General features: G+C 43.6%; 1 protein-coding gene across 4 annotated transcripts; it reads left to right on the top strand.

Annotated features, from left to right (window-relative positions):
* The first annotated feature begins 1,120 nt into the window (after window positions 1-1,120).
* On the top strand, window positions 1,121-10,124 carry LOC101782503 (ATP-dependent (S)-NAD(P)H-hydrate dehydratase). Of its 4 annotated transcripts, none has more exons than XM_022829266.1 (12): window positions 1,121-1,507; window positions 2,481-2,557; window positions 2,629-2,738; window positions 2,828-2,942; window positions 3,549-3,611; window positions 3,696-3,859; window positions 3,959-4,020; window positions 4,125-4,191; window positions 4,534-4,599; window positions 4,678-4,803; window positions 4,883-4,918; window positions 9,742-10,124. In XM_022829266.1, exons 1-11 carry the CDS (start codon window positions 1,180-1,182, stop codon window positions 4,911-4,913), a joined length of 1,209 nt encoding a protein of 402 aa, XP_022685001.1. In that variant the 5' UTR covers window positions 1,121-1,179; the 3' UTR covers window positions 4,914-4,918; window positions 9,742-10,124. The 4 variants fall into 4 exon arrangements, with proteins under 4 accessions (XP_022685001.1, XP_022685000.1, XP_022685002.1 ...); XM_022829265.1 differs by lacking the exon at window positions 9,742-10,124 and adding an exon at window positions 7,512-8,488; XM_022829267.1 differs by lacking the exon at window positions 9,742-10,124 and adding an exon at window positions 6,507-6,825.
* The last annotated feature ends 15,063 nt before the right edge of the window (window positions 10,125-25,187 follow it).

Genomic DNA, 25,187 nt, shown 5'->3' with positions numbered 1-25,187 from the left:
TCAACTGATCTCGATTCCTTTGGGCTTGTGTTTCTATGTGGACCTTGTGCAAATCATCCAATTTGGTCTATATTTTCTATCATTTTGCAATATGGTCCAAAATAGAAAACACAGGCGAATACGGGGTTATTTTAGATGCTAAGTGACGAGTTAGTATAATAATTAGTCCAATAACTCCACTAAAGCAGTACTAAAATGGAGGCAATAACGAGCGCCAACTGTAGGTTACCGGTGTAAACACCTTTAGCCTCCTATCACCGAATTGGTCCTTCTCACTCACGGACATGAAAATTGATAATAAAAATTCAAATGTACTCTGTTTTCCTCTAACATGCCTAGCAACCAGTAGGGACAACTAATTGCATCATGTAGAGCTCGTTTGGTAGGACTTGGGCTATGGTTAGAACATCTGCGGCTGCGGCTCCTTCAATGAAGCAGCGTTTTTTAGCTTTGACTTGTTTGGTTAGAAAAAAAGTTTAGTCAAATGACTTCTCCTAGTGGTAAAAGAGGTGAAATGTCTATAATACCATTTTCTTTTCTTTCCATTATTTCTTCTCTCTTTTTCCTTCTCCTTCTCTATCTGTTCGTTATCCGTTTATGCCTTCCTCTTCTCCAGCTCCCTCACCCTCCGAGCGCCCATCATCACCCTCCAACCCTGCCACTCTTCTCTAGCCCCGGGCCCGCGTTGCTGCCTCTCTCTCTTCTTCGGCTCGCCCGCGCCACGCTAGCCTTTGGACCTACGCTCGTGCCGCCACCGCTCACCAGCCCCGCTGCGCTCAAGGGGCAAGTTGGGGATTTTGGCTCCACTGAGAGGATGAAGCTGTTTGGCTTCTCCTCTCATTTTAGTTTCTCTTAGCTGAAATCGCGGGGCCTCCGACGAAACCATTTTACAGCAGTTTTGGTCTTGCCCCAGCCAGCAAGCCAATAGCCTTAATGGATCCAATTGTGACAATTATTGGAAAATGAAAACCAAATAAGGCCCAGCCCGTCTCAGAATACAGCCCAAACTAGCCCAACAAATTCCTACCCAATTTTTTCTCTCTCTAACTTTGGTCCCCTAACAACAACAAAGAAAAAAACCTCCAGGATACGGACGGGCAGACGGCATCCAGCCGTCCACCACGCCAACAGTTTCCAGTACCTTCCCCACACACGGCAGGCAGCGAGCAAAGCCATCCCATGAGCCGGCCTATGGGCGCGTGTCGCCATAGGCCGCAGCCGGAGCCTCCTCACCGGGGGCGCATGTGGGCCGCCTCCCCGGCCTTCCGTAGGCAGCTCGTCCTGCTCCGCTCCCTCCTCCCCCCGCCTCCTCCTCCCTCCTCCACCTCCTCCGTCGCCGCAGGCTGCTTCGCCCCGTCGTCCTCCACCTCGAGCAGCTCCAGCTCCCTCAGGGTAAGCCGCGCGATGGCGGCGGCATCCACGGCGACGGTGTACGAGGCGGACGCGGAGGCCGTCGTCCGCCGGATCACGCCGCCGCTCGACCGCGCCAGGCACAAGGGCCAGGCAGGTGAGCCGCAGCCGTCGGGCGTCGGCGTTTGTTTTCCCTGCTCGCGCTGTGCTGTCTGGTTCTGTGTGTGCGTGTTTGGCGGATGGGTTTCGGGCGGCGCTGCTGGTGCGCGCTTGGTGTTTGTTGGAATGTCCCGCCGTGGTAGATTATGTTTTGAGGAATGGTCGCGGATTGTTTGTTGCGTTGCGAACCGGCTGCGGCGGTTGATGGGATGGTAATGGTTCGAATTCGATGGAGGAAGTTTTGGATTGTTGGGAGTAGTGTCAGCACCGGACATCTTTGGTGATAATTGGTATATGGGTTGGGTGGGTTCAAGCTCATTTCGCTCAAAGGGTAAGCGCGGAAGCCCATCTCTGGTGGTACGGGGGTCAACCTGTGTTTCTCTTGCTGATTTGCTGTGCAGTGAAGCTCTATGCCACTACAAGAGAGTCACCGGCTTGGTTAATGTTGAACTTCAAATCCCTGTTGTGTTGGGGATGTGAATAGAACTGGCTGATAGGTGTCGAATCAGTTTGAATTAGTTTTTGCTAAGTTTCATGTAGAGCTTTTCCAACGTTTCTAATCTTGTCTAGTGACTTAACCCTTAACTGAATAAGTGGTCGTGTAGGCAAACATGTTTTGCAAAAATACTCGTTTAGTTTCTGTTTTTTTTTTGTTATTCTTGGTGATCTTTCTTGTTATTGACTGTAGAGTTGATACATACAGCATAATTTAATCTACAACTGTAATTGTACAAACATGAGCAAAGCCCTATTTGTTGATCCATCTTTTGCGAGGTTTTTCAGCTCATTATTATCATTTTTGTTAAACTTTTCCATTCCTATTTGGAACCATGAATTTGGCAAAAAGTGTTTCATGTGTTCACATCTTGTATGGAAATGTGGCTTGTGCATTCCAGTTAACTCTGGTGTGTTTCAAATGAAAAATTCATTTGATAACAGCTGCTTTAGTAATATATAAATATGTTTTACAGGGAAGATAGCAGTAATTGGTGGATGTCGTGAATACACCGGTGCTCCATATTTTGCAGCTATCTCTGCCTTGAAAGTTGTCAGTATCTTCTTAATGTTTCATCACATGGATAACACATCAATGCAAATATTTCACATGATGTTGTTCAGGGTGCAGATCTTTCGCATGTTTTCTGCACAAAAGATGCGGCAACAGTAATTAAGAGTTATAGCCCTGAGCTGATCGTGCATCCGATACTGGAGGAATCATACAGTGTGAGGTAACTTGAATTGCGTTTTTTTGTTCCCACCCTTATGCTACAGTAATTTTAATATTCTGTAGATCTCATCCCGTAAATAACTTTGTCAGAGACGATGAACGAGCATTGGTTTCTTCTAAAATTCTCACTGAAGTTGCAAAGTGGATGGAGCGCTTTGATTGCATTGTCGTTGGTCCTGGCCTTGGAAGGGACTCATTTCTTCTGGTTTGTTTGCTCACATGTCATCTTTAAAAATATAATACGTACCTATGTCCCATTGAGTGTTAATTATTGCTACCAGTGCAACTATTTTTTGTTATCCTTGTATTTTGAATCCAGTAGGTTCAGTGATGCTATACTTAGAATTATTTTGTGCTTGTTTAATTAAATAAATAAGATTGACTCATGAAAGGAAATGCAAAAAAGGAAAAGATTAAATAATTTCATAATCTTTCCAGTATCTGTGTAGATTTAGTAATGTAACATGACAAGATAGCAAGAAACCTGTAATAGACGTACTCATTGCAAAGATTAGCAAACCAGTGTATGCGGAACCTTACTTGTTGCCATGCTGTTTATACATGGATTTCCAACCACTTGGGCATGATTGTTAGTCATGGAAGGTACATATTTCCAGTACAAGGGATAATTTCTTACAGAACTGTCCATGGGAACTAATCTTTTGATTGTTTCCTCATATCCGTGATCCTTTTGTTTTATTTAAGAAAATTTCTGTTTGTTTAAATTTTGTGAGCAGTCTAAATACAATATAATAATAATATCGAGATCTACCTGCGTTCTAATGTTTGATTTTACATATCTTATTTGTAGGATTGTGTGAGTAATATTATGAAGCATGCAAGGCAGGCTAATATTCCTACTGTTGTTGATGGGGTACTAGTTGAAGTTTTTTTTGGGTCTTGTTTCCTTTATCTCAAGTTATTACTCTATTTAAAATTATATTATTGTGATATGCAGGATGGCCTTTTTCTTATAACCAATAACCTTGGTCTTGTTGAAGGCAACCCTCTTGCCATTTTAACACCAAATGTATATGAGTACAAACGTCTTGTTCAGAAGGTGCTGAACTTTGATGTAAATGAGGAAACTGCTGCTGAGCAACTGACGCTGCTTTGCCGAAAGTATGAACATAACATTTGTGTCATGTTTTTTAAATGCTTCATGTTTTTTAAATGCTTGATGTATTGTAAGTAATGTTTTTGTTTCATTTGCGATGTCAGAATTGGTGGTGTGACTATAATGCGGAAAGGAAAAGCAGATGTCATTAGTGATGGTAAAACAGGTATTATAGAGTATAGACAGCTGCTTAACTAAAAGTCTAGAAAAGTTAGCCACAGATATAATTTCATTACTTCCACCATATTTTCATCGACTTGTTTTCTGAAGTGACACAAGTGAGTACTTTTGGTTCCCCAAGGCGATGTGGTGGTCAAGGGGACATCCTTTCTGGAAGGTCTGTTATCAGCTCAGTTGTTTATACTGGTTTTACTTTGAAAAATTTGTAATAATTATGTAATTGTTGTTCATTGAATAACTTGCAACTACTCTCTTCATTAAATTGAACACATTATAACGTTTAATATAGCACATTTTCTAAAATCAATATGTAGGCTTTTTTTAATCGTCACAATATTGATGTTCACAATCATATGATGCAGGAGAGCTGTATCATATCATTAAAGAAGAAATCCACAAGCATATGATGCTTTTTCCTTTTGTTGCATATCTGTAAACTTAAACACCCTAAAGTTAGCATTGCCTTTGGTTGTTTCCTAATATTGATTGTTGGTGGCAGTGTAGCAGTATTTACATCATGGGCACGGTACTTTATCTTGTCAAATGAGCAACCTACAGAGAAGAGGTAATGCTGCATTCCTTCTTTTTCTGTTGACTCCTCCATCGAAAATCAAATTTTCTGTTTCGTTCTCATGCAATGCAGAGTCAATCCTATGACCCTGGGGTGCATAGCTGGCTCTCTACTGCTCAGGAAAGCCGCGTCACTTGCTTTCGAGAAAAACAAGCGATCAACCGTCACCACAGACATCATCGAGTTCTTGGGCAAAAGGTCTGTGAGCTTGCACCACATCTTGAACAACCTGTACTTGAGTTCTTCATTTTCATGTGCTCCACCTTTTGCCTTGCAGCTTGGAAGATATCTGCCCTGCTGAGAACTAGTTCTGGTTAGTACTTAATTATCGTCATGCACGCACAGCTCTAATAATGTTTATACAGGCATTTGGTCCCTGGACCTCCTTGGTACATGTTTTGTCCAATAGGAATAGGGTGTTTCAATGCTTGGATCCACTGCTTTCCCAGTGTTGTTGAGAAGTACTGCAGTAAAAATCAAGGAATACAGTTTTTTTTTCTAAAAATTGAAACTGGGGAAAGACAGTGCTGAACTCGTGTGGTGGATACTGTGGTGATTCTGTAGAGGTCACGCTTGGTAGGGATATGTTAGAAAATAATGCTCTGGGTTGATGTTTGACAAAGTACAATGTATATCAGGCAGAAAACTTTGGCTGTGAAATGTAGGATAATACTCAAACCAATAGGGGTTGATGAAATACTATCAACAACCACCCTATATATCCTCCCATATTGACTTCAGTAGCCCTTTGCTCATCAGATATCATGACTATGTACAGCAACTACCTTCTTCTCAACAACAGCATTCTCACTATAATAACACGAGTAGCAGCAGACACAGCTAGCAGTTATGGTTACTTCTTTTTCATTGGAGAATTTAGCTACATGGGGAAGAATATAGCTATCTGTGGGAGATTAGCAAGATATAGGAATTTTATTATAGGAGTGGTAGGCATTGGGACAGAGGTGGTCACAGCTCGTGGGGAAACTACAGATGAACCACATAGCTAATTTTTTGTGTGACATATCTATGTTTATTTAGTGTTAATATTGCCACACCACCTTGTATTGAGGGACTACCTTTTGGTGCTGTGTCAAGGTCATATATTTTATTCGAATTGTTGGATTATGACTATGATATAACTACATCATAACTAGATGGTTAGCTTACATAATAGGCCATAACTATGGATGATAGGTAGTAGTAACCAATTAGAGGTCTGGCTAACTTAGCCAGGCTAAGAACTGCTCGTATTCATGTGTCTACTTTTTTGTTTGGCATTTGTTACAACAGTAAATTACCATTTTCCTTCCTAGATTTCTTGGAGCTATATGAATTGTTTGCAAATAGCTTTCGTAACGAACTGGGCATATTGTAGATTGCTTGTGATCAATTTTTTTCAGACTTAGATGCAGATAACCTTTATAAGACAATCGTAGGTTTCAGCTTTCTATACGATTGTTAAAGTTGTTTAGTTGATCAAAATTTTATACAACAACAAAAAAAGGAATATAAATCTGTCATAATAATGAAACATAGGTCAGATGGTAACAACTACGAAGGTATCTCCCAAGGGGAGAGAGATCTTGGTTGAAATCTGGAAACTACATGCATGTATATTTTGTGCAAAAACTACCTTGTTACTTGCTTGTAGCACGTGACTGTGTCGGTATTGGCCTTGGTGCTGGCTCGTAAGTAGGATACTCACATCCCTTCCAGCTATGCAGCTGGTACCGACTTGTTATAGTAATGTTTGCACTGTGCCATGCTCATAGATCATGGTTAGCCTCAGCAGGAAGAGGGATGCATGCATAATGAATGAGACGGAGACACATCATGGCATACAGTAATAGGTAATACGAACGATGTAATTAACTAACCCTCACCTGGTGATGATGCAGAAAGCAGAACGAAAAGAAATGATAAAAAAGGGTGCATCGGAATATCATAGAAATGCTAGTGCCAAATGAACGTTAGGAGAAAGTAAAAAGCTTTGTGAGTGAGTGGAAGACAAGTACTCCCTCTGTCCCAAACTATAGGTTGTTGTGGATTTTCTAGGTTCATATGAATGTAAAACCAATGAATGTAAAAAAAAAGGCTAAAGACTTATAATTTAGAACACAGAGAATGTGTCATTTGCTCTTTCACACAGACATGTTTGCAGCTGCAAATGACATTTAGAACAGAAAATAGAAAACATACAAGTACCATGTCTTTTTATGATTTATGTTTCGCTAGAATAACAGGATTGAATTGGTTTTTACAATCAAAATTGCATCACTCTTATGAATAACACAGGGCTTGCTTGTGGTTGTATATATACTAGTAGTTTCAAAGAGCCCTAAATTGTATTAAAACTGCACCCAATCTTCACACCTATGAGGAACTTGACAAAGTTATTTTAGATGACTCCTACATATGCCAACGATCTTCATGGGATTTGGTCAGCACTGAAAGCATATGGTTCAAGTATGTCAGCAAATTAAAGTGATGTTTTCTCATGCTATAAATAAGGTTCCAAAACCAAATGTTACTTATAATGTAGCGGTAGGAGCAAGAAGCATGATCCATTCTTTTAAGAGTCTTCTTATAATGAACGAGGCAGATGGAAGAAAAATGCAGACTATATGGTGTTAGTGTCATAGCATGTGTTTGGTTTTGGGATCACATGGAATGGGTTAGGTTCATCCCACTTTTATGGGTTGAGTTCAACCTGTTTGGATGAGAGGGATGGGTCCGTTTTAGTTTTTTTTTATATTGGAGGGGTTGAGAAGGTTGGAATGGATGTCATTTTAGCACTGTTAGCCACTGTTGGTGGCCCACCTATCATCCATTAGGTCCCACATGTCATCCATCTAACATTTTTTCTTTTACCCCGTCTTATCTTCTCCCCCACACTTGAGCAGCTCTCGGGGCCGGTGGTGGAGCTCCTAGCAGCCATCCTCCCTGCCGCTCCGTGCTCCCCGACGCGAGCGACCCATACTACCTCGACGTCCCATACTACCTCGACGTCGGGACTCCTTCCGCAGCAAGCCGGAAAGCAAATCAAAAGCAAAATGGCAGTGGGATTGGGACTGGGACTCCTTCCGCAGCAAGCTGGAAAGCAAATCAAAGCAAAATGGCAGTGGGATCCTAGCGGCAAAGCAAATCAAAGCAAAATGGCAGTGGGATCCTAGCGGTAGCTCACCGCGCTCACTGTTCCCAAGGCGGCCTTGCTCCAACGCATGTGCCACAAGAAGCTCTCCTACTCCCGCGTCCGCTCCAACAGCCTACCCAACAGCCGACCTGGCCGCTTCCACCCGGCCGTCACCGTGCCTGCACAAGTCCGCCAACGTGCTCCTCGCCTGGACGGAGGAGCCAGCGCAGGCTAGCCCAGCGTGGATCGGCGACGGGGCGAGCCACCTGGGCTGCCTCCTAGCGGGGCTCACCAACCTGCTCCACCACCCGCAGGCGCAGGATCCGTTCCGGCGCCGAGACAAGGCGGCAGTGCCTTGGACCGACCACCTCTTCGACGATTTCCTCCTGCCGACGCCCACGGTTGCTTCCGCGAGGCGCTCCTGGCGCTTCGGTAGCTCCTCGCTGCCACCCGCCCCTCCCTTCTTCCCGCCGCCCCTCCCTGTAATGGTGGAAGACGCCGTGCATGTGGGTTGGATGCATCCGCTCGTCTTGAACGGATGCATCCAACCCGCATCTGAGGAGAATATTCCCTTGATTGGGTCCAACTCATTCCAACCCCCTCCAACCAAACATCTCCATAGCTAGGTCAACCCATTCTAACCTCCTCCAACTCTCAAACCAAACGTACCCATACTTACGAGAATGGGAGGTGTACGGGCACAGATCACCAGCTTAACATGGAAATTTGGCATCTTGATACAGGTTATCAAATGCAGACTTTACGGGTCTGTTCGCTTCAGCTTATTCAGCCGGCTTATCAGTCACCACAGTATTTTTCTCTCACAACAAATCAGTCGTGTCAGCTTTTCAGCCGGCTTATAAGCTGAAGTGAACAAACCCTACGACCTGGATCGAGCTTTAATTCCCAAATTTGCTACCGCCGCAGGTCTCTGCAGCCAGTAGTAAGCACCGTGATACGCTTGAGGTTATCAACAAAAGTGCTTAGTTTCAAACTTTTACTGCCCAGATTATGCACAATGCTGGTTCGATTGACCGAGGCATCCGTCAGATCAACCGCACGCTATGGTCTACTTGATATTAGATATGATAGTTATCTCAGCATTAACTCGTTGTAAGAAAATAAAGGATGATTTTGTTAACGACATTCAAACTCAACAAATAAAGATGTGTTTGGTTGGTTGTATCATTTGATTCATGTATGAAATGATTTAAAATAATAATGATCCTTTTGGTTGGGTGAATTGGACCAACTCATCCACGAGGAGGTTATCCCACTTAATATATTATTCTACTAATTAGAGTGAACCATATGGTACAAGCAAATTGATTGAACCAACTCATCCACGAGGAGGTTATCTCACTTAATATATTATTCTATTAATTAGAGTGAACCATATGGTACAAGCAAATTGATTGAACCACTCCATCCAGGATCATCGATGCATGCATCATATAGTGCATGCAACCAAACGCACCCTAAATCACACCAGTATCTGTAAAAAAAATGAAAAAAGTATGTAAAGAATAATACAAACTAATAATAAGGGTGGTATATATGTTCCCTGAAGAATGATTATGGCATTTGGCAAAACTTAGTCTTGTGCTTTACTCGTTCTTCAAAGCATACTGCACAGCAATAATGGTCGTATATATATTTCGTCTATTAAATAGATGCAGCATTTGGGCAAACATTTCTAATCATTTTCTGGTGTTATTTTACAAATGATTATTTATTTTTATAAACCCTACAAAACTACATCCTATGTGCTTTGTATATTATCACTCATGCATGCATCTCTGTATTCTACCACAATAACAGTGTAGCAGTAGCAAAGGAAAGTGATCTCTTACAAATGTGATATTCCAGCTAGACCTTCGATTATACTTACTACTCTTCATCCCAAATTATAAGTTATTTTGATTTTTATAGGTGCAAAGATTTTGCCGCGTATCTAGATATGGGCTATGTCTACATACTAAATGAGTAAATGTACACAGGCCATGCAGGAGCTATTGTGCTCTGCGACATACATCGCGCTGCGTGAGCGCATCAGTACATCTGCAGTAGTGAGTATAAAAGAACTCAGATGATACATGATAGATTAGGTGAATGAAAGATTGTAGGCTTATCTGGGGAGAATCGAGTGACCGTAGTTGGATGAGAATGGGAGAAGCTCGGAATGGCATACCTTCTGAAAGACAAACGAGATATACAGTTTTCTTTAATCGGCCTAGTCCAGCAAAGCTATGCACTCCGAAAACAAAGAAACAATATGCAAGAGATCACTCTCTTGATCCTATCACCTGAAATAATGATGGAAAGGAGAAAGAACAGACATGGTACTTGTACTTGCAGAAAATGTGTTCGCAGCTGCTAATTACATTTAGAACAAGTTTGGAAAACAAGGAAGCACCATGTCTTCTTTGTAATCTATATTTAGTTCGAATAACAGGATTGAATTTTCAGAATACCTTGGTTCTTCTACAATCAAAATTGCACGGAACTTAGGTTTTCTTCACTGCCATGAATAACACGTCTTAACTTAATTATGGTTGTATATAGTTTCAGCGAGCCCCATCCAAACTGTATTAAAATTGCACCAAATCTTCACAACTACGGAGTAACTTGACATTCATGCTTTTCTTCCAAAGTTATTTTTAGATGAACCCTACATATGCCAACGACCTTCATGGGATCTCCTCAGGAGAATTGTCCACTAATAGAGAATTAGCCTTTAGTTCCGGTTGGTAGGGTGCATATCTCCCAAAAATCTATCCGGGATAAACCAACCGGGACAAAAGGGGGGTCTTTAGTCCCGGGTCTTTTAACCGGGAGTAAAGGTCCCCCTTTAGTCCCGGTTGGTGACACCAACCGGGAGTAAAGGGCGTCCTTTTAGTCCCAGTTGGGTTTTCCAACCGGGAGTAAAGGGTTACCCTTTAGTCCCGGCTGGATTCCAACCGGGACTAAATGGCATCCTGCATGGCACTTGCCTGGCGCCTGAATTTTTCATGCATGCATCACGTACGTAGTACCGTGGCCCTTTTGTTAACCTTTAGTAGTTGAGATTTTTTTAGAATGAAATCAACTAGTATTTAAACACGAATGAGATTTGTAATTATACAATTACTATATATATACACAATTCTTATACACAATTCAACCAGTACAAATCGATCATAATTAGCGCGTATTATATATACAAATAAATCAAAGTATCTATCTACAATCTTCCTGTCGAGGTGTTGCTGATTGGAGTGTCTAATTGTCGTCCATCGTAATAAAATTCTCCTTTTGGATCTACCACCTCGTCCATTAGGAATCCAATGAGATCTTCACATATTGCCGCTACTCTTTCTTCCTTCAACAGTCCTTGTTGAATATTTAACATCTATAATTTGGAAATTTGTGAATGTTACATGAACAAATACATATAAGGAGCTAGAAAATAATTAACTAGTAATAGATTTATTTTACGTACTTTAAAGTTATGCGGCGTTATCTTTAGTCCCTTGGGTCCCATAAAACTGTGCATGTGCTCACAGATGTAGTAGCCACATAGATTATTCACGGGTTCCTATCTTAAATACTTCAGTGCCGAGAAAAATAAGTTATGAAATATTCTTGTTGTACAGTGTAATAAATGTGCAGACTTCATACGTACCGGGAAGTATGTGTTCCATGTAAGTTTTTCTTTGAATGGACCTTTGTGTGTCCTTATGAATTGTTTCCATGCGCTGCGGATTAGAATAATGAATGATATAGTGTAACAGGGATAAAATTTAGGAAATAAACTTTTACATATAGATAAAGGTTCAGAATTATTACAAGCCTAGCATGTCTTGCATTTCATGGTACTCCACCGGATCTTTCCTCAACGAATCGAAGACAGTGATGTGGCTTCTTTCAGGCTCAATTATAATAAGGATCCAGTGGAAGCTGCGTGCGTAAAATGTTCATGCATATTAGAGCTAACTAACATGTAGAGATAAGGAAAAAGACATCGAAAGTAGACGCTATACACACACTTACTTGAAGTTGTATGGAAGTAGTATGAAATCCTTGAATGTTTGTTTGTCTAGGAAATTGTATACTTCCACCAAGGTTTTTTTCGACGCTAATTGTATCTGTTGTTGGTTAACTACAATGGATCCATGAAGCCTATATGTAGGTACGCCTCTCGATGGCATGTCTAAATTAGCATCCTACATGAAATGGAAGACGAAGTTAGTACGGTGACGCACACCAAAATTTACATGTAGAGTACATGTAGAGATAAACAGACACTTACAGAACCCAAGCGCTGATCAGAGAGACGTCCAGGGCATCATGATGGTACACTTCGTATATATCCTTGAAGTCTAGCCACAGCACTTTCTCGCCTTCGCCGTGAAAATCTATCGGTTTTACCTTCAGGCCGAGCATCTCCCTCAAGTCGGCGAATGCCATCATGTACCATTGATGGAATGCGTACATCTTTGTTGATAGCTTCCCTACCAATGAAAGCTTTACTAAAGGTTTGCCTAGCTCATAAGGCCATCTCGGCTCAGGGGGCGGTGCAGTTGGCGTCTCAACTTGCCCTAGGCATTCATCAAGTCACAGACCTGTTTCTTGCATGAACTTCAATACTTCTGCTTGTTGATGCAAGGGCATTGCTTTTACCCGTTGAGCGTCTTTTTTTGATAAATGGCTGAGGTCAGGGACAGCACCGCTGGAAGATGACTTTCCTTTCCTTTTATCCTTTTCATTAGCCTTACTAAAGCCCGTTCATAGTTTGATAAGAGTGATATCCTTTTCTTGGCTCCTTCTTCCATCCTGATAAAAAAGTTTAAATCTCTACGATTTACTGGCGGTGGCGCCATCTCCCTTGCTTTTTTTTCTTCAGCTTGTTTCTTGAACCACTCACTAGCCTCTCATTGTATTTTTGCCCACTGTTCCGCATGAGACATTGCCTCCTAGCGTTCCTTACGAGTCACTTCAGGCTCCTTTGTTTTCTTCTTTCTCTGTCTTTGCTTGGGAGGCGGTGCTCGTGACTTCTTTAGTGGTGGTGCAGGTTCCTTCATGGGGCCGCTCTTGGTGCCGGCGACGGTGATCGGGGAGGGGTGTTGTTATTGTCGTCGTCGCTCCCACCACCAGGATGTGGTGGAGATGGAGACCTTGATATAGATGGAAGGGACGGTCCTGGAGCAGGTTGTGCAGGAGATGACGGTCTCGAGCTATGAGGAGAAGGTCGCTGCTGGGGATCTACGGGGAGCGGTCTTGAGCTCTGAGGAGATGGCTCCGTGCCGGGAATAATGATGTAGCGTTTTCGCCATAGAATGGTCCCATGAAGCGCATCTGCCAGTGTCTTTTCCCCGTCGCCTCCCGGGAGGTCGAGCTCTAGATCTTCATATTAGGTATCAACTATTTGCTCTACGCGGATACTGGCGTAGCCAGGTGGAATCTCCATACCATGACTGCTCTACCCCGCCAGGGTTGCTAACGTACTCCCGTACGCTACCTGTACATATAGCAGAAGTAAACAAGTTAAACTCCGATCTCGAGGCGTGGATCAATTGACAAGATTGCATAAATATTATGTATAAGTATACCTTAATAGTGAGGTTGCCGACCGGTGTATGCAGCTCACATGTGGTGCGTTGCGTGATGGCATCCACGGGAAACCGTTGCTCCTCCATGGGTAACCTGGGCATTTGCGCATCGGGGACCCCTGTAGAAGCACAACTGCTCAAGAGGTGTTGAGAAGGGCTGGCGTTGTTAGGATTCGGCAATGCTCCAGATTGGGCCAACTCCGCAACTGCGTGGGCCACTCAACGATTGATTTCCTCCATTATTCTTTGTTCTTGTGCCTGCACTTTGGGTTCTAGCATCTGCCGCTAGCTCTTCGCTTCCGGCTTCTGTACGAGGCGCTGTCGCCTCGGAAAGCAAACTTCCACAGAATGATCCCGAACCTTCGGCAACGTCCTGGGTGCTCCGGATTACCGAGGGCCAATGTGAGCTCATCATTTTCTCGGTCCACCTTCAACCTGCTAGCCTTAGAATCTTCAATGTTCTTCACAAGATGTTCGGCCTTCTCACGTATTGTGTCATTAAAAATCAACGTCCCATCCTCTTGGCTCAGGGAGCCTCCATGAGCGTAGTACCAATTTTTTTATCGTTCGGGCCATTCAATAGTTGCAAGTACGATTCCCCATTCGATCAGATCTTGTTCAATCTTCCTCCACTTGGGAATTGCTGAGCCATGCCCACCTCGCCCCATATGATGATGGTAGCCCTTCTGACTAGCATTTGTTGTGTTGATCATGATGTTTTTCACACCGTCTTCACTCCTCTTATATTCAACAAATGCATCCCAGTGGTCCCTCAACTTTGGCCACGCATTGAAGTCTGGAGTTCGGCCCTTCTTAATATAGTGGGTATCCAGCATCTTCTTGAATGTCTGTAATTGTGTAGCCATCTTCTTAAGCGTCTACGCTTTCACAACCTTCTCAATATATCCTTCGGGGAATGTGAAATCTCTCTTGACGTCTTCCCACAACATATTCTTTTCTGTCTCCAGGAGAGCGTACGGATTAGTGCTTCTGCCCTTCCATTCTCTGATGCTGATAGGCACGTTGTCCCGGACGATTGCCCTGATCTGACTCACGTACTTCTTTGCTACTTTCTCGGGAGCAACCGGCCCGCCCTCTTCTGTTACTTCTGTGATGACAAGCCTCCCTTCCATCACCTTTGTACGACCTCGGGTCTTCTGCCCTTGCGTCGATCCAGAGGGCTAATAGTTCAAGATTCGTTAATTAGCACGTAGTAGTAACGGTGGCGTGAAACAATACAAGAATCGTTATATATACCTTGCTGGAACCTTCCACCACGGCAAGGTGTTGCTGGGGCTCTTGCTCTTCATTCCCATCAGCGGACATGTTGAGGAACATGTCCGCCTGGGTGCCCTCTTCATCGGTGTACGATAGTGGAAGGTTGTCGTCACTACCATCACCAGCGATTATCTGCTCCATGATATACCTTGCGGTCTCATCGTCTGCCATTTCAACTATTGATTGAAACATACATGGAATGATACATGACAGTCATAGAAATCGCCTTAGTTATATGTACATAAGGGTATATACATGAAATTATAAAATAACATGAATCCCACAAAGTCCAGAATATTTATACAAATTTCTACAAATTAGTAGTACTTTGTGATGGATTTCTAGCAATAACATGAATTTGTACGAATTTCTAGCAATAAAATGAATTTTCTACGAATTTCTAGCAATAACATGAATTTTTACAAATTTCTAGCAATAACATGAATTTTTATGAATTTCTAGCAATAACATGAATTTTTACGATTTTCTAGCAATAACATGAATTTTGTACGAAATTCTAGCAATAACATGAATTTGCGGAGGCCGGGGTGGCGGAACGGCGGAGGCGGGGACGGAGCGTGGTGGCCACAGCAACGATTAATTTCTACCAAATTTCTACTAATTTGTCCATATTTATTGGAATTTCTAGCAATAACATAAATTTGCGATGGAGGCGGAACGACGGAGGCGGGGACGGAACCACGGACGGTGCCTAGGGCGGGACGGTGGCGGGACGGCGGAGGTGGGGACGGAACCACGACGAAACACGATTCATTTCTAACCTAGGCGGAGCGACGAACCTAAGTACTACTAATTACTACTAATTTACACTAATTTGATTTTCTAACACATACAAAAATCTATTGAATTTCTACCTAATTACTACTCCTTTCTATTTATTTTCTAACTTAAAAAAAGGCCCTTGCTGACGCAAGCCGGTGGGCTTGCGTCAGCAAGGCGGTACTCCCGGCGCTAGTGCCAGTGCGGCGGACCTCGTGCGCGGTCGACGGTGGCCGGGGCGACGAGGTGGCCGGGGCGGCGGTACGACGGCGGCCGGGGTGGCGGGACGGCGGAGGCGACGACGGAGCGAAGGCGCGCAGGATGGCGGGATGGCGGAGGCGGGACGGCGACGAGGCGGCGACGAGGGGCGACGAGGGGCGATGAGGATGGAGGCGGCGACGAGGCCCGCGATGGAGGTGGCCGGCGGCGACGAGGTAGGGGCCGGGCGCGACGACGGAGGAGGATCGAGGTGGGCCTGGGTGATGGAGGAGGAGGATGTCTGGGCGCGGTCGGGCGGCGGGACGACAACGGCCGGGGCAATGGGGGACGACGGCGGCGGCAGTCGGCGAGGGAGGTGGACGGGCGGCGACGAAGCAGAACGCGCGCGGGACTTGGCGAAAATTTTGCTAAGTGTAACTGGCGTGGGGGGTAGAAGGGGTACAGTGCCTTTTAGCCCCCCTTTTATCCCGGTTCGTAATGGCACCCGGGACTAAAGGGCCTTTTGTCCCGGGTCCCCTCACCAACTGGGATAAAAGCCCCCCCCCCCTTATCCCGGTTGGTGAGCGGACCTGGGACAAAAGGGTGCGTCCGCCAGGTGGGACTGGGAGCCTACCCTTTTATCCCGGGTGCCACCACCAACCGGGATAAAAGGGGGCCCCCCCTTTTATCCCGGTTGCAGTTGGCAACCGGGATAAAAGGGTACGTCCAGGCGGGAGTCGAAAAGTACCCTTTTATCCCGGTTGCAGTTTGACGCCGGGAGAAAAGGGGGGCCTTTTGTCCCGGTTGCTGTTGGCACCCGGGACAAAAGGTCCTTTTCCTAGTTTTCTTCTCCCGCCTGTTTTTTGAAAATGGATTTTATTTATCTTTTCACTGCATTTCAGGATGAAAAACAAAAACCTTCACATATTTTGTACATGCAAAAATATATTTAATTAGCGAGTAAATTGACAATAAGTGTGATTTAGTCATTAATTCTATACCAGTTCATTTAGCCTCTAAAATATTTATTTTACTGTATCGCTGTGATCAAGAAATTATTCAATTAAATAATTTCAATGCGCAGAAAAATCCATGTACGTATGTGGTTAACATTATTCATGTTTATCTAATAAATCTTCACCTAACAAATTTAAGAACACATGAAATCATACATAGGGTAAATTAAAAATTGTATCAATTAATACACAAAGGTCATGTAAATTTAGCGCATTACAATACAATATTGTAAAATTTCTTCTTCACAAAAGTTCCTTGATCATGATCGCGGCGTAAGTAGGGAGCCTCTTCTTTGGATAGCAGGATGCTTGGATCAACTTCAACGGCGAATGGAGGCATGCCATCAAACTGATCATAATCATCTGATTGGTCTGTTTTATCCTCGACTCCCACGATTTTTCTTTTACCTGGAAGAACTATGTCTCACTTTGACTCCCATGTCTCTTCTGAATTTCTCTTAGGTTTGCTACACATGTCCTTCACATAGAACACCTAATGCACATCATTGGCAAGTATGAATGGGTCATCACTGTATCCAGTCTTGCTCAGATCTACTATTGTCATTCCGTACTGATCTTTGGTTACGGCAGTTAGCTTCACCCAATTGCAAAGAAATAGAGGGATGTACAGCGGTCCGTATTCGAGTTCCCATATCTCCTGTATGAAACCATAATACGACTCCTTGATATTATTTCTGTCCATGACATCTATGCGGACACCACTATTCTGATTCGTGCTTTTCTGGTCCTAGGCTCTCGTGTAAAATGTATAACCATTTATCTCATAGCCTTGGAATTTGACGATTGTGCTAGCAGGTCCCCTGGCTAACCAGGCAAGCTGTGGGTGAATCTCAGAGTTACCCATAAGTTGTTGGCGCAACCAGGAGGAAAAAGTTTCCATGTGATGACGGGTAAGCCAAGCATCGGATTTGGTCGGGTTTTTGGAAAGTACCATCTGCCTGTGCTGCTCGATATACGGAGACACAAAAGATGACTGTTGTAGAACAGTGTAGTGTGCCTTGTCGAACAAATCAGTATCATTGCTCAAACTTGATTTCCTTCCAAGGGTGCCCATTCCTCGGAGCCTCCCCTCATGGCGTGAAGTTGGAATCCCAATTGAGTCAATTGAATCAATAAAATCAACACAAAACTCAATCACCTCTTCTGTTCCATATCCCCTGGCGATGCTTCCTTCTGGATGGGCACGATGAAGAACATAGTTTTTTAGGACTGCCATGAACCTCTCGAAAGGCCACATATTGTGCAGGTATACAGGTCCGAGAATATCAATCTCTTTTACTAGGTGAACTAGTAAGTGTTTCATAATATTGAAGAAGGATGGTGGAAATAACAACTCAAAACTGACAAGACATTGCACCACATCGTTCTGTAGCTTTGATAGCTTGGATGGATCGATTGCCATCTGCGAAATCGCATTGAGAAACGCGCATAGCTTTACGAGCGGCAACCGGACATTTTAGGTAGAACACCCCTCAGTGCAACCGGAAGCAACTGGGTCATCAACATGTGGCAGTCATGAGCCTTGAGATTTGTAACCTTATTTTGTTTCATATTTATTATTCCCTTTATATTCGAGGAGTACCCAGACGGGACCTTCATACTATTCAAGCATTCAAACATGCTATCCTTCCCTTTCTTACTGAGAGTGTAATTGGCAGGATGTAAGTAGTGCTGTCCATTATCTCTCTTTTCCGGATGTAGGTCATCTCGTTGCCCCATGGCTTTCAGGTCCTGTCGTGCTTCCAATGTGTCTTTCGAGGTCCCATAAACACCCATGAAGCCTAGCACGTTCACGCAAAGATTCTTCGTCAGGTGCATCACGTCTATTGCGTTGCGAACCTCTAGGATTTCCCAATAAGGTAGCTCCCAAAATATTGAATTTTTCTTCCACATGGGTGCATGTCCGTTATCGTCGTTCAGAACAGGTTGGCTACCAAGACCCTTTCCAAAGACTACATTTACATCCTTCATCATCTCGAAGACACGCTTTCCATTACGGTGTGCAGGTTTTTTACGATGGTCTGGCACCCCTTTGAAATGCATCCCGCTCTTTCTCAGCTGTTGGTGAGCAGGGAGAAATCGACGATGACCCATATAGACGACCTTCTTACAATGCTTCAAATACATGCTGTTTGTGTCGTCTAAACAGTGGGTGCATGCTCAATATCACTTATTTGCTTGTCCCGAAAGGTTACTCAATGCAGGCCAATCATTGATGGTTACGAACAACAATGCTCGTAGATTAAAGATCTCTTGTCTATCCTCATCCCACACACGTACATCTTCTTCCTTCCAGAGCTGTAAAAGGTCATCAACCAACGGTCTTAGGTACACGTCAATGTCGTTGCCGGGTTGTTTTGGGCCTTGGATAAGCGTCGGCATCATAATGAACTTCTGCTTCATGCACAGCCAAGGAGGAAGGTTGAACATACAGTCACAGGCCAAGTACTATGGCCACTACTCAACTCACCGAATAGATTAAATCCATCAGTACTTAAACCAAACCTTATGTTCCTTGCTTCACTTTCAAAGTCCGGGAATGCTCTATCAATTGATCTCCACTGTGCCCCATCTGCGTAGTGTCTCAGCATCTCATCTTCCTTACGGTCTTCTTTGTGCCATTGCATCAACTTAGCATTCGCCTTGTTCGTGAACAAGCGCTTCAAGCGTGGTATTATAGGAAAATACCACATCACCTTCGCGGGAACTCTCTTCTTGGGAGACTGCCCCTCGACATCATCAGGATCATCTCGCCTGATCTTATACCGCAGGGCTTCGCAGACGGGACAAGCATCCAATTTCTCGTATTCATCACCACGATAGAGGATACAGTCATTAGGGCATGCGTGTATCTTCTGAACATCCAATCCGAGAGGGCAAATAATCTGTTTAGCTTCATATGTTGTGGACGATAATTCATTATTCTCGGGGAGAATCTTCTTGACAATGTTCAACATCCCCTGAAATAACTTATCAGACACACCATTTTTGCCTTCCATTGCACAAATTCTAGTGTCGTACCTAGTTTTTTATGGCCCCTGTTGGCAACCTAGGTACAACAATTTTTGGTGATCATCTATCATGCGCTGCAATTTTGCTGCTTCCTTCTCAGTTTCGCAATCTCTGTATGTATCTCGTATCACCTGACCAAGGTCATCAGTAGGGCCATTTTCTGCAAACTCATCTTCGTCAGCCTCGCCCACTGTAGTACCTGCAAAAGCTTGGCCTGCAACCCAGTCCGGAATGGTGTCATCTTCCTCCTCCTCGTCATCTTTCATTACGACCCCTAGTTCATCGTGCTTGGTCCAAACCAAATAGTTAGGCATGAAACCGTATTTAAATAAGTGGCTGTGAATAGTCCCCCAGGAATCCTTTGAATACTCCTTCTTGTTATTGCATTGGAATCATGGACAACATATGAACCCATTCTCTGGCTTGTTCGCTTTGGCCACTTCGAGAAAATAATGCAAACCATCAATAAACACCTTGCTCCGCCTATCTGCATTATACATCCATTGCCGGTCCATCTGCATCGTATTACGCATGAAAATGGATTACACTTGACAATGGATTACGCGTGAAAATTGATTAAAGATCCAAACAACATGGTACAATACAACAACATGAAGATCCAAATACACATATTTAAATTAAAGATCCAAACAACATGATACAATACAACAAGCCATCCACTGGTTATTATCTAGGAGGACTTTAAGCATCCTTGGACGGTGAAGACGAAGGTTCCGCTGACCCAGCCTCATCCTTAGGTTTATTTGTGCCACCTGAAACGGTAGTACTAAGTGGACGTGAAACACCCGGGACCGAGGGTGGAGCATAACGACCACCAAAAGGAGGTTCCTGACCCGCGGCAACAGCTTCTTCATGACGTTGCTGCAAATAACGAAGCATTGCTTTTTCTAGCGCGCTCTTTTTCTTCGGCTTATGCTGAGGGCCAACTATGATTTTCCCCTTACCGAAATAGGAACCACGATCGCCCCCACCATCGCCACTTCCTCTAGTAGCAGAAGCCATCTATGTACAAAAATTATTACCTTAACACTGCAACTGGAAGCAACTGGGTCATCAACATGTGGCAGTCATGGATCTTTAGATTTGTGAACTTTTTTTTCTTTCATATTTATTATTCCCTTTATATTCGAGGAGTACCCATACGGAACCTTGATACTATTCATGCATTCAAACATGCTATCATTCTCTTCCTTGCTGAGAGTGTAACTGGCATGACGTAAATAGTGCTATCCGTTATCTCTATTTTTCAGATGTAGGTCATCTCGTTGCTTCATACGTTTCAGGTTATGTAATATTTTCAATGTATCTTTTGAGTTCCCATAACAACCCATGAAGCCTAGCACGTTCACACAAAGATTCTTCGTCAGATGCATCACATCTATTGTGTTACGGACCTCTAGGATTTCCCAACAAGGTAGCTCCCAAAATATAGACTTCTTCTTCCACATAAGTGCACATCCGTTATCGTCGTTCAGAACAGGTTCGCTACTGTTGACGCCAGATTTTGACACGTGTGAAATCGGCGACAAGAAAGGAAGAAATCAGGAGATGCGGTAAGACACAAAGGTCACGGTTGGAAATCGGCCGATTGGTGCTACAGTCAGGGATCGGCCAATTACCCTTTAAGGGTTCAGCTCCGCCTCGCCTGACCCCTGAGTCCCGGGGTCGGATGCGCCCAACCCTCCGAGGGAGGATCTCCGCCTCGCCCGACCTTAGGTCCCAGGGTCGGAGTAGTCAGAGCCCCCGACATGTGGGCCCTAATCGGTTGTTCCTTGCTGATGGAGTGAGTAGAAATCGGCCGATTAGGAGGTTGGAGCGATTGGACCGGTGTGGGCCTAAAGAGGATTATGAAGATGAAGAGGGAGTCAGCCCATGAAGAGCGCGATAATCGACTTAGTACGAGTCGTACTTGTAAATATTCGTTTTTTGTTTAAAATTAGAGATAGAGTTCTAGTTGATAAGAAGTCGTTTGTAACAGGCTATAAATAGCTACCCTTGTAGATCTGTAATCATCAGCAAATCAATACAACAAACTACTATTTCCTCGTACTTACTTTCAAGCCGGCGACTTCGCCAATACTTTTCTTCTTTCTCACGAGTTCGTACGAGTTGGCTGGGCTGCATCGACTTGACCTCCGGCCGATCTTGTAAGTTCCGTTTATCGAATAGTTTCTAAGCTTTAACTTCGGGCGCATCGCTGTTGTTTCGTTTAGATTTATTCACCAGTTATCGATATTCATTAGAATTCTAGGTTTTACCTGTTGTTCTAGTTTTATCACCAGTTATCTAGCTAGGAATTGGAACCTTCGGCTTTCTTATACTTTGTTATTTAATCTATTCGTTTTACGCATAGCCGATTAGATCTGTTCCTAGTGTCGTTACTGTAGCGTTGTTTAGATTTCTCCAGCAGTCTTCTTTATTAACGCTGCCCGGTAATCGGCTGCATTATAGCCGATTTCCTTATTACGGCAAATCGGCCGATTCGCTGATAAGCTATCTCGAGATCGGAACCTTAGCCGATTGCAACCTCTGGGATCTGACACGTTTCTTTCCTTGTCAATCAACAGGTCAGATTGGCTGGCACGCTGCGCGAACCGCACCAGGGCGATCACCTGAACAGGAGCTAAGCAGATTCTCCCGGGTCGTGTGTCGACGCTAGGAATTCGATCAGCCGATTTCTAGCGCCAACAGCTACCAAGACCCTTTTCAAAGACTACCCTTACATCGTTTATCATCTCAAATACACGCTTTCCATTACGGTGTGTAGGTTTCTTACAATGGTCTAGCGCCCCTTTGAAATGCATCCCTTTCTTTCTTAACGAGTGGTTAGCAGGAAGAAATCGATGATGGCCTATATACATGACCTTGCTACAATGTTTCAAATACATGCTGTCTGTGTCGTCTAAATAGTGGGTGCAGGCCCAATCTCTGTTTTTACCATCTCAGGTACTTAATGGATGGATGTTTTGCTTGAGAGGTTGGGAAGTAGCAGCACGTCACACGCTTCTTCTTATTGAAAAATTATCTAGTGTGATGCTTTAATAATTAAGTCCTCCTCTATGAGACTTTATTTTTTAACCAAATGATAGCTAAGATTTGTTAAACCTTGCCCTTTAACCGCTTGGATATCATGTTAGGATCTTCGTTCATACTAGTGTGTTTTGTCTATTTACGTATCTTATTTGTTGTTTCCACGATATTCCTGTTTCAGTGTAGATGCTGTCAAAATTTTCCCCTTTGGTCTGGTGTGGTTTAGTAGCATCCTAGGGTGGTGTGTTTTTTCCCTGGGGTGTTACAACTCTTGTGTCGGCTAGCTGCTGTTGCTGGGCGGGCAAGCCTGCGGTGAGGGTACGGCAGCAAGCCTGCGGTGAGGGTACGGCAGGAGGGGGGTACGCCGGCGAGGCGAACATCTTGCTGGCCATGCACACCGGCGAGGTTGTGGCATGATAGGGGCATTCGCATCCTTCTCAACTGCTCCCACCAAATCATCAACTTAGCTGCCAATTTTCTTCCACTTGCCCATGCTTTCACCATGGTGTAATTGAACAACTGTTGCAACCAACGCATTTTACAGGTTTATAATTACAAATTATTTTATTCCTTATCAAATCCGTTGAGTGCTTTGATCTGACTTTGCATTAAGAAGTACTTGAATCCAACAATATTCTGACTTGTATCGTACGAAATCTTATTTAATAAATATTTCGAGATGAGAAGGAAGAATATGTTGGGATGATATGTTGGGATGATATGGCGGATACCTTATTTTCGCTGGCATCTGGGAGTTAACCGGTTAAAATCCTTGATTCACGTGGTTAAAAGCCTTGATTCACGTTTCCTATCTCAGAATAAAATTGTAAAGATATGAATGTAAAATATGAGATGTAGTTCTAAAAAACTAAAACTTTTTGAAGGGATACTAAGGGCAAGTACATTGCTACACCTCAGCAGTCTTATAAGTCGTCTCATGCAATGCCACGTAGGATTTTTGCTGATGTGGAGGAGAAAGAGTGATGAGAGAGAAAGAGGTCGTTGTTTCGCGAAACAACTGCCTCATAGGCTAGATTTTAGGACTACGAGACAACTACTCTACCATTGTACAAGTTATGGTTGCATGCAACTCATAATATTTCCTTTTTTCTATGCAAAAATTAAGGGAGTAGAATTACTATGAGACAACTTAAAAAGACAACTTATTGTATAAGTTGTTTGTTAAGTCGTCTCATGATTACGTGTCAATGTATAAGACCATCTATTAAACAACACCAATGTACTTCCCCTAAGAGGGGGTTGAATTGGATGTTCTAAAGTCTAAGGCTCTAAGCACATATAAAAAACCTATTTTAATTTCTATCTAAATGGGCACTAAGTTTTTCTATGTGTTGCTATCTCTATCACAAAAGAGTTTTGCACCCTAAGTTCTAATTCTATAAACTACATATGGCAAATCTAGGAAAGGTAAACGTAGAAAGTAAGTGCATAAAAAATACTGAAGGTAAATAAGGTAGAGAAAGCAAACTCCCAGCATAGCAACATGGTGATTTTTACCGAGGTATCAGAAAGCAAAGCTTTCCACTAGTCTTTGTTGTTGGAGCCCCTCTTAAAGCGAATGCCCACGCGACGGCATAAACTCCCTGGTTAAGTAACTCCATAGGATAGCCGATAGCCCTTCCCCACACGCAAGTGGGTCTCCGCCTAGGCTCTCTCGGATGCTTCTTGCCACTCTTCACTTGGTAGAGCTTTGGCAAAACGCTGAGGGCCTCTTCTCCCTCTCACAAGCACCAGCGGCCATTCCACAAACGTAGTTGGAGGGTCTCGCAAGACTTAAAAGTCCCGGATTTACAACTCTTCGTGCATGCAAGCATAAGCACCGATACAAAGGAGGTGTGCAAACCTCGCCTAATTTTATGCTGAAACCTAAATCAATACGCTAATAGGCCTAAACTAGCACTAACCAAGACCTAAGCCTTATGCTAATTACCTTAATCTTCTCTTTAGCACTTTCATGGATAGAGCACTCGTGTGTATGTGAGACCAAGCGTATAGTTTCTCCAAGCTCTAACTCACTTCAAATGGTCGGGCAATAGGGTATATATAGAGCCAACCCTAAAAACTAGTCGTTGCTCCAACGGTCACCAAAAATAGTGATCACCGACTTATACTATGACCCTTCGTTGCCATGACCGTATCAATCGGTGCCGATTGATACTCTGATATTGCGCCTGTGATCACCATATCATTTGGTGCATGCATAAAAACTTCTAGAGCCGAATTTCAGCCGATGCCGAGCCAAGCCGATCACACCGATTCATACTATAATTGCGACTGCGATCACTGTATTATCGTTTGATGCATGTTGACTTCAAACCTGATTCACATCATCGATGGGGATACACTGTTGCTAGACATTCAGTTATCGGGTGCTTGATTGAAGAAATGAGGTGATCTATCACCTTCCGAACTCAACATTTTTCTTGGCTTTTGAAATGGAATCTAATACTCCATAAGGACGTCACCCGCTGCACATGG

The sequence above is a fragment of the Setaria italica genome, chromosome VIII (assembly GCF_000263155.2).
Source record: "Setaria italica strain Yugu1 chromosome VIII, Setaria_italica_v2.0, whole genome shotgun sequence".
Classification (NCBI taxonomy): Eukaryota; Viridiplantae; Streptophyta; class Magnoliopsida; order Poales; family Poaceae; genus Setaria; species Setaria italica.
Note: the sequence above shows the minus strand (reverse complement) of the source record. Positions and strands in the feature narration are given on the sequence as shown.

Excerpts from the sequence above, each read along its gene's own strand:
- LOC101782503 (XM_022829266.1), top strand. The coding sequence starts at position 1,180 with ATGAGCCGGCCTATGGGCGCGTGTCGCCATAGGCCGCAGCCGGAGCCT. Across the intron at positions 2,558-2,628 it reads CTATCTCTGCCTTGAAAGTT|GGTGCAGATCTTTCGCATGT; the intron begins GTCAGTATCTTC and ends GATGTTGTTCAG. Across the intron at positions 2,739-2,827 it reads GAGGAATCATACAGTGTGAG|AGACGATGAACGAGCATTGG; the intron begins GTAACTTGAATT and ends TAACTTTGTCAG.